The sequence below is a fragment of the Mustela lutreola genome, chromosome 7, assembly GCF_030435805.1.
Source record: "Mustela lutreola isolate mMusLut2 chromosome 7, mMusLut2.pri, whole genome shotgun sequence".
Taxonomy (NCBI): Eukaryota; Metazoa; Chordata; class Mammalia; order Carnivora; family Mustelidae; genus Mustela; species Mustela lutreola.
In genome coordinates this window covers 67,548,806-67,566,346 of record NC_081296.1, presented here as the reverse complement: position 1 = coordinate 67,566,346, position 17,541 = coordinate 67,548,806, and the positions used below count along the sequence as shown (strand labels likewise).

The 17,541-nt window shown below is 41.5% G+C and overlaps 2 protein-coding genes across 5 annotated transcripts in view; one reads left to right on the top strand and one right to left on the bottom strand.

Moving 5' to 3' along the window:
- Positions 1-4,072, bottom strand: part of CHP1 (calcineurin like EF-hand protein 1) — a 48,423-nt gene extending 44,351 nt beyond the window's left edge. Inside the window, exon 1 of the mRNA XM_059181211.1 lies at positions 3,868-4,072. Coding sequence (XP_059037194.1) covers positions 3,868-3,934 — 67 coding nt within the window. The 5' untranslated portion in view covers positions 3,935-4,072. The remainder of the gene's footprint in view (positions 1-3,867) is intronic.
- Positions 4,073-4,555: 483 nt separating this feature from the next.
- The window catches only part of EXD1 (exonuclease 3'-5' domain containing 1), a 34,553-nt gene continuing 21,567 nt past the window's right edge, over positions 4,556-17,541 (top strand). Inside the window, exons 1-5 of one of the 4 annotated variants that reach the window (XM_059181200.1) lie at positions 4,556-4,870; positions 5,852-6,036; positions 11,666-11,734; positions 15,000-15,057; positions 15,696-15,817. In XM_059181200.1, the coding sequence (XP_059037183.1) occupies positions 5,904-6,036; positions 11,666-11,734; positions 15,000-15,057; positions 15,696-15,817 (382 nt within the window). In that variant the 5' untranslated portion in view covers positions 4,556-4,870; positions 5,852-5,903. Of the gene's footprint in view, positions 4,871-5,851; positions 6,037-11,665; positions 11,735-14,999; positions 15,058-15,695; positions 15,818-17,541 lie in introns of those variants that run through there. The other 3 variants (XM_059181198.1, XM_059181201.1, XM_059181202.1) reach the window with 3 other exon arrangements.

Here is a 17,541-nt window from a genome sequence, read left to right as displayed (position 1 = left end):
GTAATTCACAGCCAGTTTACTGCTACAGTTAAGTGAACTAAGAGTAGAGATTATAGAAACTCCCAAGACCGTTGTGATTTCCCCCCAATGGTAACTTTTATTCAGCTGGGCTTTAGTATATGAAAATGCTTATGTGTGAAAGAAGGTAATAGGACAAAGACAATATAGCAAATGTTTATGCCAACACAAAATGTTTTAAGGGATGCCTGGGTGCCTCCGGTGGTAAAGCATAGGACTCTTGATCCTCAGCTCAGGTCATGATCCCAGGGTTGTGAGATCGAGCCCTGCACTAGGCTCTGAGCTGGGCATGGAGCTGGCTCAAGATTCTCTCTCTCTCTCCATCTGCCCCTCCCTGGCCCACACTGCCAATCTCTCTCTCAAAAAAAATTTTTTTTAATGAAAAATGTTTTAATTTTCTTTAGACAATGTTTTTTTAAAAACTGTTATAAACATTAAGATGTCGATTCCTGGGGCGCCTGGGTGGCTCAGTGGGTTGAGCCTCTGCCCTCAGCTCAGGTCATGATCCCGGAGTCCTGGGATCGAGCCCCGCATCGGGCTTTCTGCTCTGCAGGGAGCCTGCTTCCTCCTCTCTCTGCCTGCCTCTCTGCCTACTTGTGATCTCTGTCTGTCAAATAAATAAATAAAATCTTTAAAAAAAAAAAAAAAAAGATGTCGATTCCTTTAAAAAGTTTTATTTCTGTAGAATTGGGAAAACAACTTGATTTCTAGTCCAATGCTCCCTGAAAATACGAAAAGCATAAAATGCTGTCACCTCTCCACTTATATAGCCCTAGATATAGTTTTATAACTAGTTCATACAAATATTTTCCCAAAAAGATGACTCTTATCTATGATTCAAAATAATAGCTGATACTTACCTGATACTTATATATCAGGCACTATTCTAAGTAGATTATATAATTTATCTCATTTAATCCTTTTTTTTTTTTTTTTTTTTTTTAAAGATTTTATTTATTTATTCGACAGAGAGAGATCACAAGTAGGCAGAGAGGAAGGCAGAGAGAGAGGACGAAGCAGGCTCCCTGCCGAGCAGAGAGCCCGATGCGGGACTCGATCCCAGGACCCTGAGATCATGACCTGAGCCGAAGGCAGCGGCTTAACCCACTGAGCCACCCAGGCGCCCTCATTTAATCCTCTTAAGAATCCTATGAAGTAGGTAATATTATTATTCCCATTTACAGATGACAAAACTGAGGCTTACAGGTAATTCTTACCTAGAATTAGTTGGCCAAACACTTGAGAGATCACATTTCAAATACTGGCTAAGCCAGTCATGCAGGAATTCTACTCAATTTAGACTTACAGAAAATATGTTTAAATATAATCAATTCCAATGCAAAGCTTTCATATTGAATATAAAGTCAGTTTTTCTCAATTATGCCACATTTTCTCACTGGCAAAGGGAGTAGTAAGACGTATTACTTGTTCTTAACTTGAAGTGTTTCTGATTGATAGTTCCCTAAACTCTTTTTTAAGATTTTATTTATTCATTTGATACAGAGAGATACAGGGAAAGCATGAGCTGGAGAAGAGGCAAATGGAGAGGGAGAAGCAGACTCCCCGCTGAGCCAGGAGCCCGACATGGGGCTCCATCCCAGGATCTGGAGATCACGACCTGAGCCCAAGGCAGATGGCCAACCATGTGAGCCACCCAGGCACCCCTGATAGTTCCCTAAACTCTTAATGGAACAAGAAGCAGATGAAAACTGGACAAATCCCACTTCTCCACCTCCCCCTCCCGTATCTGTTTTTAGTCTTCTAAACCTTTTTTATCATGTTAAAATTACTACTTTAAAAGTCAACTGTGGTGATGGACACTAACAGGATCAAGGGATGGCTGTGTAGCAGGCTGGAGTAGAATGCTCATGGAAGCCACCTAAAATGTCCTAAATTAATTTATCTAAATCTAATTCATTCATTCCTGGATCAGGGCCCAACTCCTGCTCTCTCCAAGACAGCCCACAGACTCTGAGTCTGAAGTCTGAAGGTGCGTGGCACACAATTTCAGCTACCTTATGTCGTAATGCTAATCCTAACTCCTATGGGCATCTTTTGTCACCATCTGTTTTGAGTACCTAGCACACAGATAATGCAAAAATTCCATAACTACTTGTTCATTAGGCTTTCTGGCTTAACATCCGTTTGCATTGCTTGTGGTTGAGAATCTCCTTAAAGATTTGATTCACTTTTTGGCAACTAGGGCAACAGCTCTTCCAGGAGTATGTACTTCTGTTCCTCCACAAGCCACGCAGTAAAATAACTCCAGTCCTATAGAGTCCAGGGTCTTTCCATTTTGTAAAATGTAAATATGCCCAAATGGGATTAGTGCTCCCTCATCTTGAGGCAAAAATAGCTTTTTTTCATCCTCACTGTGGCTTGCACTTCATGATTTGACCTTTTATTTTAAGTATGAATGCTTTAACTCTGGTGTCACCTTAGACCTAAAGCAGTTCTTATATTTACAAGTGTGGTCAGAGGTCATGACCACAGAATTTAATAAAATGATTGCTGACTCCCAACTGCCTTTATTTCTACTCTTAAAGAGTCAAAATGAGTCATCAAATGACCATAAGGTCAAGTAGCCAAACAAGTATTATACATTATAACCAGCTAACTACTTTCTGTCTTTCATCCAAAATCAGTAGGTGGTGTGCTTATCACCTCTAAAGGTATTTATGGAGAGGCTATGGGCCATCTGTTAGGGGATGCTAAAAGCAGTAAACCAATCTGCCAAGGGTGGGGGCTAGATAACATCTCTTCCACACTGAAGATTTTAAAAGCTAAATCTGTCGAAAGCACAGGACAGCATTCAGTTTCTCTCAGGCCACACCACTGCCTGTGAAATTATGTAGTTCCCTCAGCACCCTTCAATATTACCTGCATATGGATCACTGAATTACTGGACACCTCATCATTAAAGACAGGTTATCATGAAGAAACAGAGCTCAGACAGTTACATAACTTACATAAAATACAAGAGTCATAATGGATTGCTGAAAAAATAGTGTGTATATTATCAAGGGCTATACAAAATTGTGATTATGTCACACCGAGCTTCTGAATTCCCCAAGCCCTGTTTCCCCTATGTTCGGTTTAATGAGGAAGAGACTGGACTATAAAAAACATCAGTGCCTAGTACAAACTCGCACTAAGATTTTGGAGCACATCCAATTTCTATAGCGACTGCATAAAGTACACCAGCATAGTAGAAATCAATATATCTGAAATTAGGACAGTAAGCATCCTCAGTCTAAGTAAAAAACTGGTGGTCACAGTATCCGTGCTTTTCTCTCCACAGGTTCAGAATGGAATCTCATACTCTCAGACCCCTCATTGTTTAAAGGTCTGCTGTCACCAGGGCACGTCTTCCAAAGCCTTACTATAGGATCTTGCTTTCTGGATTCATCTTTCCAGTTGCGGAAAGAATTTATTTATGATTTCCCACAGTTGACAGTGACTTTAAGTGCTTGTCCAGAAACGTCATAGGAACGGATTGGGTTTTCTACAGGATCCATCCAGAACTCCTGAATTCGAGGTTGGCGAGAAGAAAGATAAAAGGAAGGAGTTCGGGGACTTTCATGAGCAGGGATAAGAAAAAAGAGCGATGCCTGTGCTCTAAGGGTGATCGCGACTCCTGCCTTTGAGGGGAAGGACAGCCCCACAGGGGCCAGAGCCCAGCTTCTACGAACAGGCTCCAGCCCTCGGCCACGAAGCTGCAGCGCTGGAGGCTGCTCAGTACCGGGCAACCTCCGAGCACCCCAACAACGGACCTCAACGACAAGCCGCTGTCGGTTCTGAGGCCACTCTCACGGGCCCGGCCGCTTTCCCACCCCCTACCGAACTCACAGCCAGTCTCCTTCTTGATCTCCTCGAGCTCTTCGTCCCGCAGTAACGTGGAAGCCCGAGACCCCATCACTGAACCAGGAGCTCCTTCGGGAGCAGGGGCGTCTGAAGCGACGGCGGCAGCGGGAGGGAGGGAGGGAGGGAAGGGAGAAAGGCCCAGGGGTCAAGAACCAAGAGGGCAGTGTTTCTACTGCGGACCAGAGAGGGAACCCAGGGGTGGCAAGGGGGGGGCGGTCCCCCAGAACCAGCCAATGACGAGCGAGGCTGCTCCCGGCGCAGGAGCCGACGTCGACGCTTGCAGCTCCAGCCCCCGAATGAATCAGCCCAGCGCAGGGCCGGGTATTCCTAAGGACGGACCACGCCCCCGGAAGCCTGATGCCACCGGCCTTAAAAGGGCAATGCCACTTTGGCTCTACCGACCGCAATTAAAAGGGAAATGCCATCGACCCACTGCTTTACAGCGAGCTAACCTGAGGCAGGCAGCATAGCCAATCTGTTTCTTACAGAACTCTAAAAGTGGAAATCCCACCCACAGGTGGCAGGGATTGCAGAGAGAGACTATAAAAATAGACCAAACGTCTCCTGGGGCAACGCTGGGGTGTGTCTCTCGGGAACTGCATGCTGGGAGTTCCACCTCCTCCTTTTCCTGGAGGTCCTCTATCCTCCCGGCCGCTGGGGGCGCTCGGCCGCCAACCTCCGGGCCGCGCGCCGATTGGCTCCTTGGGAAACAGCCGGGACTTCTGGTTCCGCCAGGCTGGCGTCCGCTCTTCGGTGTGGGTTTTCAGTCCTGTGTACTTTTCTCCTGTTTTTCTGGTCTCTGTCCTTTGATAACCGCCAACGCCAGCTTGGAACTCCCCGAGAGTTCTTCCTTCACAGCAGTACCTCCTTTTTTAGTTCAAGCTGTAAGAAGTCGAGCTTCATTTGGCTGAAATTGGGACAGGATTTCCCAAACTTCCTTCGGGGAAAAAATAACCTAACTAACGGTGGACAAGATTGAATTCCTAGCGTATGGCCCGCCGTTTATTTGGAGTTTCTTATTTTGTCTTAAAAATTAGGAATCTTCCATTTTATTTTTATGATATTTTTGTTTTCTTGTAAATGTTTAAGCCACCCGTTAACTAATTTAAGCCACCCGTTAACTAATTTAGCTATCTCCGTGAACCATTTCTTTTCCTCTGGCTTCAGCGTCTTTTCACCCCCTCCCCACTCTTCTGAGTGTTGCTTTATGCATAACTGGTTTGAGATAGGGAAGAACCAAACTCTAACCACTGTTATTTAGTACTTAAACTACTTTTAAGCTTTATCTAAGGGTTTGACGACTTAGCATAAGGCCAAGGTTCTAGTCTCACTGAGTCCTTTTCATGATTAAGCTGCCCTCGTCTGATCTAGTGTTGTCTCCCTTCAAATGCACTGACATGGCAGCCTGATTGATCATGCATAAATTGTGATAGTTCTAGGTCACTTATGCTTTGATTGGTAACTGTCAAATTCTGGATGTATTACTAATGTAGAAGAGGCCAGAAGAATTTAAATCTTAGATGTTTCTGGGTGAGCCGCTTATGGCAGACATTTTGCCAGCATTGGTTTTCTTCCATTTGTTCTTTCAGAATTTCTTTCTTTTCTTTCCTTCTTTCTTTCTTCTTCTTCTTTTGGTTGGTGATAAAAAGATACATGTATGTGCTATTTAAAAGCCTCTAAAATGTTCTGCTTGTTCCATTTAACTAAGGTATGCATGGTAGTATTGCCCCATTCTGTCGACAAAGAAGTCAAACCTACAGTGCCTGAAGTTTTACAGCTTTGTTTCCCATGTATAAAATAGAGATGATGCTTGGAATAGTCCTTTTCTCATAATTGATCTAAAAAGATGTGCAAAACTGAATTACTTTCATATTTTTCTTTTTCTTGTCCCTTCCAAGTATGGGGAAAGGGAAAAGAACCTCATTCCCCTAAAATATTTTTTAAATCCTAGATCTCTTTTATTTTCAAGTGTTTGTATAATTAAAGAAGATATCTGAAGACTGCTTTTGGAATCGAATAGCATGGATCCTAGCAGTGACTACCATTTCCTCAATCAGATTTTGTGGAGAAGGGTGAAACTCACTTTGGTTTCTGGCGTATTTGAGGGAGTTCTCCAGCATGTGGATCCTAACAAGATTGTTGTCCTGAAGAAAGGTCTCATTTTATTTGTCATTATCTTCTGCCTTTAAGAAATTAGTTAAGTTTGGGTGAGGACTCTGGGGGCTTCATTAGCAACTGAGAGGGAGGCATTCCTATTCTAGGGAAGGGTTAAGAGATTAGAATGCTATTTTCTCTAATGGTAAACATAGCTGCATCTACAGGCTTGTCCCCACTTTTTTTTTTTTTTTTTTTAAGATTATTTATTCGACACAGAGACAGCAAGAGAGGGAATGCAAGCAGGGGGAATGGGAAAAGAGAAGCAGGTTTCCCTCTGCAGGACTTGATTCCAGGGCCCCCAGATCATGACCAGAGCCAAAGGCAGATGCTTAACGACTGAGCCACCCAGGCACCCCTTGTCCCCATTTTTATACTTTGACATGATAGTGGAAATTTTTATTGTATAGATTGTTTTTCATTGGGTGCTTCTTTTAAATTTCTTACTATATGCATATTGCAGTTAAAAATAACTGCTCTACTGGATAGAATTACTTTTGGCTTTAACAGAAAAATTCACAAAGACAGCTAGGTGTTAATTTTTGTCATGCAAAAGGAAGTCCACAGGTAGGCTGCTAGGGCAGTGGCTCAAAGATGCCAGGAGGGAACAGGTGTCTTGTGGTTTTTGCCACTTCAGGAATAATGTATTATTCTCATGGTCTCAAGGTAGCCTCTATACCTCCCAGCTTCAGTTCTGTTCATTATAAGGGCCACAACTCAGGAACAGCCAGGTGGAAGAGATGCATAAGTTAAGGTCTGTGGGAAGGAGCTTAGAATTTCCATGCTTCCTTGGGTGTACCACCTTCCTAGTTCCTACATGTGTTCACCTTTGAGATACAATATATAGTTTTTATTCAGCTAGAATATTGACTTGCTAGGGTAGTTGTTTACCTGGCATAAATTGCAGGTTTATAATTGAAATGTATAAATGGTATTTAAGAGATTAGTGTTATTGTTAAGCCATATTATAAGTTAAAATAGACCTTTGTGGACCAGGATGGGACTATATCAGACTTTTGAAATAGTAATTCATTCAGTAATCATTTATTGGTAGTTTTGTATCACAGGCACTGTGATAGGTACCAGGGATATAGGTAAGAATAACATGGTCCCTGTCCTTAAAAAAAAACTTAGTCTGGTAAAGAGACAGATAAACAAGTAGAAAGGTATAAGGCAGTTTGATATCCTCTCTGATAGATGCGTGAGATGCTATGAAAATACAAAGTTTCAGTTAATTTAGATCTGGGAGTGGTAGGGTTACGATAGTGGGGATGGCATCCCAAAGGTAAGTTTTAACTGGATGGGAAAAGAGTGGAAAGTGTTTTAAGCCACTGGTTCTCAAACTTTATCTGTGTATCAGAATTACCTGGGCACTTGTAAAAACACAGATTGCTGGGCCACCTTCCAAGAGTTTCTGATTCTAAAGGCCTGGGTGGGGCCTAAGAATTTACATTTCTTTTTTTGTTTGTTTGTTTAAAGATATTATTTATTTATTTGACAGAGAGGGATACAGTGATAGAGGGAAACAAGCAGGGGAGCAGCAGAGGGAGAGGGAGAAGCAGGCTTCCTGCTGAGAAGGGAGCCTGAGGTGGGGCTCAATCCCAGGACCCTGGGATCATGACCCAAGCAGAAGGCAGACAGATGCTTAATGACTGAGCCACCCAGGCGCCCCAAGACACTTCAAGAGAACCATAATTTTATGTAGAAGTAGCAACATATACGAAAAATGTAGAGACATGAAAACTTGGTTCATTCAGAAAACCTAAGTGAATTTCTTTCTGGAGGTGTGGTGAGACTTAAGGCTGGAGAAGTAGGTATGGGATTGATCAGAAGGCCTTAATATATTGTAGCATTTGGATACTTCTGAGAACAATGAGGAGGAATTTGAAATATTTTTTATTAAGTAGTCTCTAGGCCTAGTTGAGACCTTGACCATGAGATCAAGAGTTGCTTGGTCTACTGACTGAGCCACGAAGACACCCCACAATTTGAAAGATTTTTAAATGGGAGGCATCTACATTTTCAGACTCGTTGCCTGAAATTTTTAATGCTGTGTTAGTTAGGAACAATGCTTAACTGCTGGAAACAGACTCATGGCCAATGGAAATAGGAGTTTATTCTCATATAAAAGAAGGAAGGCCTTCCAGGGTTGCTGTGAATCACCCCAGAGCTGGCAGAGATCCAGGATTATCCATCTTTCTGCTCTATCATCTTCATGGCTTCAAACTTCAAGATCATGTGACAGCTTGTAGAAGTTACAGATAGGAGGAAGAGGAAAGAGGGGTAGAAGGGTACTCCCCCCAGCTGAGTCAGTCCCCTTAAAGAGATGCCATGGCGGTCCAAGGAACCACCACATTGCTAGCCTGAATAAAAGGCATTGAGTTGAGAACAATCAAGATATGCCATGCCACATGTTTGTTCAACAAGGCATTCAGTCTAAATGCAATATTTTGGTATATTTCTTTCTGATCTTTAATTACATAGATTTTATATAGTTGACATAATAAGTTAGGTGTATATATATATATATATGCATATATATATATTTTGCTTAATATGATAAAAAGCATTTTCTCATGTTACTTGAAATGCCAATTTAATGTCTAAACTTTTTATGTTTTTAATTTTTTTTCTTTTTTTTAGGAAGAGAAAGTGCATGTGAGTAGGTTGAGAGGGTGGGGGAGGGGCAGAGGGAAAGAGAATCTTAAGCAGGCTCCATGCTCACTGCAGAGCTGAGGTGGAGCTCTATCCCAGGACCCTGAGATCATGACTTGAGCTGAGGGCAGATATTTAATCAATTGAGCCATCCAGATGCCCCTAACATTGTTGTTGTTGTTGTTTTTAATGCTGATGTGTATCTTTCCTAAATTTTTTGCTAGTTTTATAGATAAAATGTGATATTTCATCTTGGTGTGCTTAAAAAAAAATTCCTAAAGAAGTTGAACATATTTCTTTACACTTGTTTACTAATTTTATGTACTATTTGGACAAAGCAGGGAGTATTTTTACTATGACAGCAATGTGAAGGAAGGACTGAAATAGAGAGAAACTAGAGGCAAAGAGCAGAGATAGAACTATTTTGACAGTCAAGGAAACTAAGGTCAGAACTAAGGCTCAGCAAGGAATGGAAAAAGAGAAGACAGACTTTAGGAATACATAAGAGGTAAGATAAGTAACCTAGTAATCAATTAGATAATTAAAGAGCAACAGAAGTGTGCCTGGGTGGTTCCGTCAGTTAAGCATCCAACTTTTAATTTTGGCTCCAGTCATGACCTTAGGGTCATAAGATTGAGCCCCGAGTTGGGTTTTACACTGAGTGTGGAGCCTGCTTAATATTCTTTCTCTCTCCCTCTGCCTCTCCCCAGCCCCACACACATGATCTTAAATAAATACATAGCAATGAAAAATCATCACTACATTTATGACTCAGAAGATCATGACTCAGAAGAAGATAGGTATATAGTACTGTTATTAACTGATAGAAATGGGAAGAGGAAGTTTGTTGGTTACTGGGAGAAGATAATGATTTCAGTTTGAGGATCTTACAGTAAGTCTGGTATTAGTTGGAAATGTGAGTGGAGCTAAGAGAAATAATCTGGATGTTGGGGATCCTGATTGGCTCAGTCCAAAGAACATGTGACTCTTCTCAGGGTCATGAGTTTGAGCCCCACATTGGGTGTAGAGATTACTTATATTAAAAAAGAAAGAAAAGAAATAGGGGAGGTCAGTATGTTAGAGGTGGTGGAGACAGTTGAAGAGATGGGAAGGGGCAAATGAGGGAGACAGTATAACATTGTTCAGAGTTGCCTATTAAATACCCGAGACCTGGGTTTGAATCTTGACTCTGTCTTTAATTAGCAGTGTGACCCTGGCCAAATTATTCAACCTTTCTGAGTCTCAGATTATTCCATAACAGAGATAATGAAATGCCTCTCTCATTATGTTACTGGAGAATTAAATGTAGGCAAATAATTAGCATGGTGCCTAGTTCTGAGTCGGTGCTCAGTTTGGTAGCTCTAGGAAATTAGTAGGAAAAGAACTAAACTTGAAGTATCCTATGAGCCAAAGAAGAAAGGAAAGAACAGTACTGTCAAATGATACATGGGAGCCAAGGGTGATAAGACTATAACTTATAATAGGCAGTTGGGGGGGGGTGCTGGGTGGCTTAGTTGGTTAAGCATCTACCTTTAGCTCAGGTCATGATCTCAGGGTCCTGGGATCAAGTTCCACATTGGGTTCCCTCTTCAGTGTGGAGCCTATTTGTCCCTCTGCCTGCTGCTCCCCCTGCTTGTACACGCGCACGCACGCTCTCTCTCTCTGTCAAACAAATAAATAAAATCATTAAAAAGAAATAAGAAAAGAAAAATAGGCAGTTGTAATTTTTCATTAAAGATTTTATTTATTTATTTGTCAGAGAGAGAGAGAGTAAGCACAGGCAGACAGAATGTCAGGCAGAGGCAGAGGGAGAAGCAGGCTCCCTGCCAAGCAAGGAGCCTGATGTGGGACTCGATCCCAGGATGATGGGATCATGACCTGAGCCAAAGGCAGCCACTTAACCAACTGAGCCACCCAGGTATCTCTGATTTTTGACCTTAGTAAGAATATTTTCAGTGAAACAGTGAGGGTGAAAATTATTTTGGATCGCTGATCAATATGGAAATATGCAGCCGCTGGGAGCACTTATACCTAGAGCAATGACATTATATTGTAGATACGACATCTAAACTTCTCCTAACTCTCTTATCTACTTGCAGAAGAGCCCTATATTGGGACCAGGATTTAGATTATTGTCCTTGACAGTATTTTTGAGCATGTAGCATGGCATAAAACAGGGTGTGGACTCTAGAAGTAGTCAGCTGCCTTAAAATTTTATCTGGAATTAGGTGAGGTAAAAATCAATAGAAATATAATAAATAAACAGTCCTGAGCCTCAGGGCCTTAGAATAGTCTTGGGAGAAGTTTAAGTTCAACATACTACTACTGCCCTTTAAATTCCTCTTGGACCATTCTCAGGTTCCCTCTGTTCTTTATCCTACTTGTTTCAAGGCTATAGCTTTGTAATTTATTATTGACTCTTCATTTCTCGGGGAAAATCATTTGGTAATTTTTATAAAACTCAGATATGGCACTTCTTAAAAAAAGATTTCTTTATTTTTTTTTAAGATTTTATTTATTTATTTATTTGATAGACAGAGATCACAAGTAGGCAGAGAGGCAGGCAGAGAGAGAGGGAAGCAGGCTCCCCGCTGAGCAGAGAGCCCAATGTGGGGCTTGATCCCAGGACCCTCAGATCATGACCTGAGCTGAAGGCAGAGGCCTAAACCACTGAGCCACCCAGGCGCCCCGATTTCTTTATTTTAGAGAGAGAGGGTCAGTAAATGGAGCAAGAGCTAGAGGAAAGAGAAAGAGAGAGAATCATCAAGCAGACTCTGTACTGAGTGCAGAGCCCAACACAGGGCTTGATCCCAGGACCCTAGGATCATGACCTGAGCAGAAACCAAGAGTCGGACACTTAACCGACTGAGCCACCCCAACACCCCTAGATATGGCACTTTTGAGATGCATATTTTCTTATAATTTGGGGGAAATATTATTTTTTATTAAGTGAATGAATCATTTTCTATAACAGTGAAGAATGTGGAGACTGGTCGAAGTGTTCCAGGAGTGAAGATGTTTTTTGGGCATGAGATTCTGAACGGTGAGAACTGCATGTTCCCTGAATGTGCATATTGGGATTTGTAGTAGTAATAAACTCACTCCTCTGCCTCATTCCAGTATTTGCACAAATATGTTGTATTTTTGTTGTTGCCTTTAATATTGCTCTTAGGAGCTCTTAAGACTGGATATTTGAGAATTGACCTTTATCTTACCTTTTTGATGGGTACTATGAGCAGAATGGTGGTAGGGAATTTTAATCATCTTGGTTTTACTGTGTGAGAACTGCTGGTGCTCATTACTAAAGAGTCAGCCAGTGGGCAGTTAAGAATCTGAACAGCAAGGAGTGGTCTTGCTTAGCAATTGATTTTAACACTATGGAGTCATAGTACATTCGCAGTCCCTTATCTGAACCCTGGGGGCCAAATGTCAGAATTCAGAAATCCAGATTTTTAGGAAATGTAACACAGTATCTACTCTTTATATTATAGAACATCTCAAACAGGTCTGGGAAACACTGTAATAAAACACATTTCTACAGGGAAATGTGAGGATAATTACTCTAAATGAAATAAAGTAGGACTATAAATAGATGTCAGTTGGGTTTTGTTGCCAAAAGAGGTCCAGACGATTTTTAGTTCTCAGAGATTTTTGGATTTTGGAATTGCAAGATGCAGCTCTGTTCTTCATTTTGGCCAGCAAAAGCCACTTAGCAGAAGTAGGTCCAGCTGTTTGCCAGAAAGAGTAGATATGGAAGCTCTTCTGGTCAGTGTGCTTCAGACAAGCCAAATAGGTTAAAAGAAAAGGGAAGCAAGAACTGTTCTTACTTTCAAGAACTCAAAGGCAGAAAGCCCTCCAAGGAGGAGTAAAGGTCAGTGTTGGGGGCAGGAGTGGGGAGAGCGGGAGATCTGGGACCTTATACAGCTGTTCATTTCTTAACCAATAGGGCAGATATGAGGAAAGGAAAGGACCCTTGTAGACCAGAAACCACTGCTACTTGAAAGATTATTTTGTGAGAGAAGTAAAATTGACAGAGTGATGAAACTCTCATCAAACTAATGACTGCCAATCCAGACTTATTTCAAGGCAGACAGTTCCAGACAGCTATCTAAGGGTTCTTTCTCACAGTATGCTACTGTAAACACTCTTTGTCCCTTGAACACCTTTTTTTTTTTTTTTAGGATTTTATTCATTTATTTGAGAGAGAGAAAGCATGAGGGGGGGAAGGTCAGAGGGAGAAGCGCAGACTCCTTGCTGAGCAGGGAGCCCCATGGGGTGGGACTCCAGGATCATGACCTGAGCTGAAGGCAGCCATTCAACCAACTGAGCCATCTAGGCACCGCTTTGAATACCTTTTCATAGTAGCTGTGAGGGTGGTAGTAGTAGGACTCCTACTTGGTTTTTTTTTTTTTTTTTTTTTTTTTTTTTTTTTTTAAAGATTTTAAGCACCTGGGTGGCTCAGTTGTTGAGTGTCTGCTTTCGGCTCTGGTCATGACCCAGGGTCCTGGGATCTAGCCCTGCAATGGGCTCCCTGCTCAGTGCGAAGCCTTCTTCTTCCTCCCACTCCCCCTGCTTGTGTTCCCTCTCTAGCTATCTCTTTCTGTCAAATAAAGAAATAAAATCTTAAAAAAATAATAAAGCAAACAAAACCTTAAAAAAAAAAAAAAGTAAGTAAGTAATCTCCACGTCTGACCTGGGGCTTGAACTCACAGCCCCGAGATCCAGAGTCCCATGTTGTACCAACTAAGCCAACCTGGCACCCACATAGTGGAATTCTTATTGCTTTTTAAAATCAGCCTTTGCACTGGATCAGAGCTAGGCTGTGGGTGTGTTTGTAAAGAGAAGCAAAGGAATCACTACTACCATCTCCCTAACTTCAGAGAAGGCTAACTGTTTGACGAGCCTGGTGAACTGTAGACATGGATTTCATCTCTTTCTAAATTCTCAAGACTTGGCCTTTGTTCATAATTTTTAGTTCAAAGGACAACCTTCTCCTTCTTTGCCCTGTGGTTCAGTTAGTCATGGATTGAGAATTTTTTCACTCTCCCTGAAAAGCACTTTGTTTTTTTTTTAAATTTTTTTTTCTAAGATTTTATTTATTTATTTGAGAGAGAGAGAGTGAGAGAGAACATGAGCAAGGAGAAGGTCAGAGAGAGAAGCAGACTCCGCATGGAGCTGGGAGCCTGATGCGGGACTCGATCCCGGGACTCCGGGATCATGACCTGAGCCGAAGGCAGTCGTCCAACCAACTGAGCCACCCAGGCGTCCCCTGAAAAGCACTTTGAATAAGAATTATTAAAATGAAGAATAATACTAACTGGAATTTAAATAAAAAAATTTTAAATAAAATCTTGAAACAATAATAAATTAAAAATAAAATGAAGAATAATAATTGACAAATAATAATTGACTAAAAATTTATTTTTAGTGACTTTTACTTTCTCTGCCCAGACCCAACACCTTGATAGTGCAGGGGAAAGAGATGTTTTGAAACATAACGGTCCCTGAATAGATCTTCTCTGAGTACTACCTAAGTATTTTTAAGTCAGTCTAAAATGCCATTAATTATAAAATACACTATTACTTTTCACATCACAAGAAAGGAAAAGTAACTGGCAAGTAAACTGTCATGTGCACTTATTGTAAATCATATCTGATTTCAGAGCTGTTTAAAATGTACATCTTAGAATTAATGATAGATAATATTGTCCTCCATTCCCAGCCCTGTTAGGCTTCAGAATCTGTGGAATGTTTCATATTTAGGGGGGATTTCTAGTCTAACTTTATTGCCTTTCATGTCGCTGAACTGTTTCAATTTGCAATAATGGCGCCTCAGATAAACGTCATTGGCCACCATGCTGCCACTGTGCAAAACTCATGTCACAGAACTGTTAACGCACCAGCCTGTGTGAGTGAAAGAGACCCATCTGGGAAGGATCTGAGAGGAAACCCCCAAACAGTGCATGGTGTAAAGGAAATGCAGTATGGTGGGAATGAATAGGAAAGAAAATCTCTCTCTAGAATGAATCTGCTTGGCTGCAAGGTGCTTTGGAACATGTAGAAATCTTTCTAATCCTGCTGAAAGACCTGAGAAGCTGTGTAGGAACATAGTATTAGGCATCTTCAGTACTCTGGATAGGCTCTTCTGCTCTATTTATTGTTGGCTAGTGAAGGCCTCTATGGACTAACATTTCATTTCAAGTTAGTGTGTGTAGTACCTAGTCAGACTGTGGTAGAGGGAGAGAGGGGAGTGGTTAACTGCATTCAGATTGGAAACTCTTGTTGGAAGGCATTTGGTTATTTTGCAGTGGAACTGCTGGATGAAGTGGAACAAGGTGCGATGAGAGAAAAGGCATCTTCTGTCAGGTATGGTGGAATAATTTGAATAATTTTCTTAATTATGATTTTACTCAAATGCATACATTAGGGTAGAAAGGCTTACCTCTAATTCATTAGCTATGCAATTTCTCAAATGGTCTGAGGTAATAGAAGGTAGAAGAAATAGATGGATATTTTCTTCCATCTTTAGATGATATCTTCAAATCAGTGTAAAAGCAGTGGATGAGGGTTGCCTGGGTGGCTCAGTGGGTTAAAGCCTCTGCCTTCGGCTCAGGTCATGATCCCAGGGTCCTGGGATCGAGCCCCGCATCAGGCTCTCTGCTCAGCGGGGAGCCTGCTTTCTCCTCTCTCTCTCTCTGCCTGCTTCTCTGCCTACTTGTGATTTCTGTCTGTCAAATAAATAAATAAAATCTTAAAAAAAAAAAAAAGCAGTGGATGAGTGGGTCCTCTATGAAATGGAGGTCTAGCTTCTTTACCATTGATGTGTGGCAAAATCTGTGTGAGCATCAGCAACAAAGAACAATTTCATCTGAGTGTTGTTTTTTGTAAGCATCAGCAACAAAGAACAATTTCATCTGAGTGTTGTACTTTTGTAAGTAGTTTGTAAGTGTGAGCATCAGCAACAAAGAACAATTTAATCTGAGTGTTGTTTTTTGTAAGCATAGTCTAAATACAGAAAGAACCAGGATGGATAAAGGTGAAGACCTGAACATATGTGAGTCTCTTTCTCCTGCCTCTGAGCCACCAACCACCTCTCTGCTGAGTGACCTCAAGTTCAACCCATCAGGTGAGCACTGGGGCTCTGACTTGTCTAGGGTCTCTATTGTGGTCCACAGCTCTTTGGAGTTGGCATAACTCTGAGTTAAGGTTCTATATGTGCAGTCTCTGCCCTCACTGAGCTCCAGTGCAAGAAATAGACACTAAATAAGATAAAGGAGTATCACATACAGCATGCTAGCACCAAATGCTAAGGGGAAAAAAATAGAAGAGAAGTGTGTGAAGAGGGTGGTTTTACAATGTTAGGGTGTTCAGGACAGGCCTCACAAAAATGGTGACATTTGAGCCAAAGCCTATAGGAGATGAGGGCTTGAGCTGTGTGGATATGTGGGGGAAATGTTCTTTAGGCAGATAAAAGAATTAATATAAAGGCCCTGAGATAGGAACATGCCCGGATCTTGAAGGAACAGCTAGATCAGTGTAATCAGTGTAAATGGAGCAAAGAGAAGAGGTAGTTGCAGAGGAAATGACATAGGCATTTCATGGAGGTCATTGTAGATGTTCAATACTAGACTGTTTACTGTTTCTTTTGGGTTTTTTTAGACTGTTTTTGCTTACTGTTGATTAATGATAGACTTTAAAATCTGGTAGTGTTAGTTCTCCAACTTTGTTCTTTTTCAGTGTTGTTTTGGTTATTCTTTTTTCTTTGCATTTCCCTATGAATTTTGGAATCAGGTTGCCAATTTCTGAAAAAAAAAAAACCCACTTGTATTTTTACTGGGATTGCAATGAATCGATTGATTGGTTTGGGGAACGTTGGCATCTTAACAATATTGAGTATTCTAATCTGTTAATGCAGTATTTCCCTCTATGAGATCTTTAATTTCTTTTATTTTTTTTTTTTAAGATTTTATTTATTTGTCAGAGAGAGTGAGCACAGGCAGACGGAGTGGCAGGCAGAGGCAGAGGGAGAAGCAGGCTTCCTGCTGAGCAAGGAGCCCAATGGGGGACTTGATCCCAGGATGCCAGGACCATGACCCAAGCCGAAGGCAGCCACCCAACCAACTGAGCCACCCAGGCGCCCCAAGATCTTTAATTTCTCAACAGTGTTTTGCAGTTCTTGGTGTATAAGTCTTTTTTTTTTTTTTTAAAGATTTTATTTATTTATTTGACAGAGAGAAACCACAAGTAGAATGGAGAGGCAGGCAGAGAGAGAGAGAGGGAAGCAGGCTCTCCGCTGAGCAGAGAGCCCGACGCGGGACTCGATCCCAGGACTCTGAGATCATGACCTGAGCTGAAGGCAGCGGCTTAACCCACTGAGCCACCCAGGCGCCCCTTGGTGTATAAGTCTTAAACATATTTTGCTGTGTTTATCCCTAAGTATTTCATATTTTATACTGTTATCAATGGTATTTTAAAAAATCCTTCTACTTCCTATTGGATAGTTTTGAGCAGAAGGGTAACATTAACTGACTTCTGTTTTAACAAAGTTAGTCTAGATACTGTATGGATACTGAGAGAAGGAGAAAGGTAAAAGCATGAATACCTATTAGGCTATTGAAATAATTTTAAGGTGAGCTGACATGGTGGCTTGGACCATAGTGGTAGCAGTACAGTTGGTAAAAAGTGGTGGACTTCTGAACATATGTTGGGGTGTAGCCAGCCCAGTCTACTGGTGTATTAGAGGTGCATGTGAAAGAGGAGAATCGGGGCACCTGGGTGGCTCAGTGGGTTAAAGCCTCTGCCTTCGGCTTAGGTCATGATCCCAGAGTCTTGGGATTGATTACCCACATC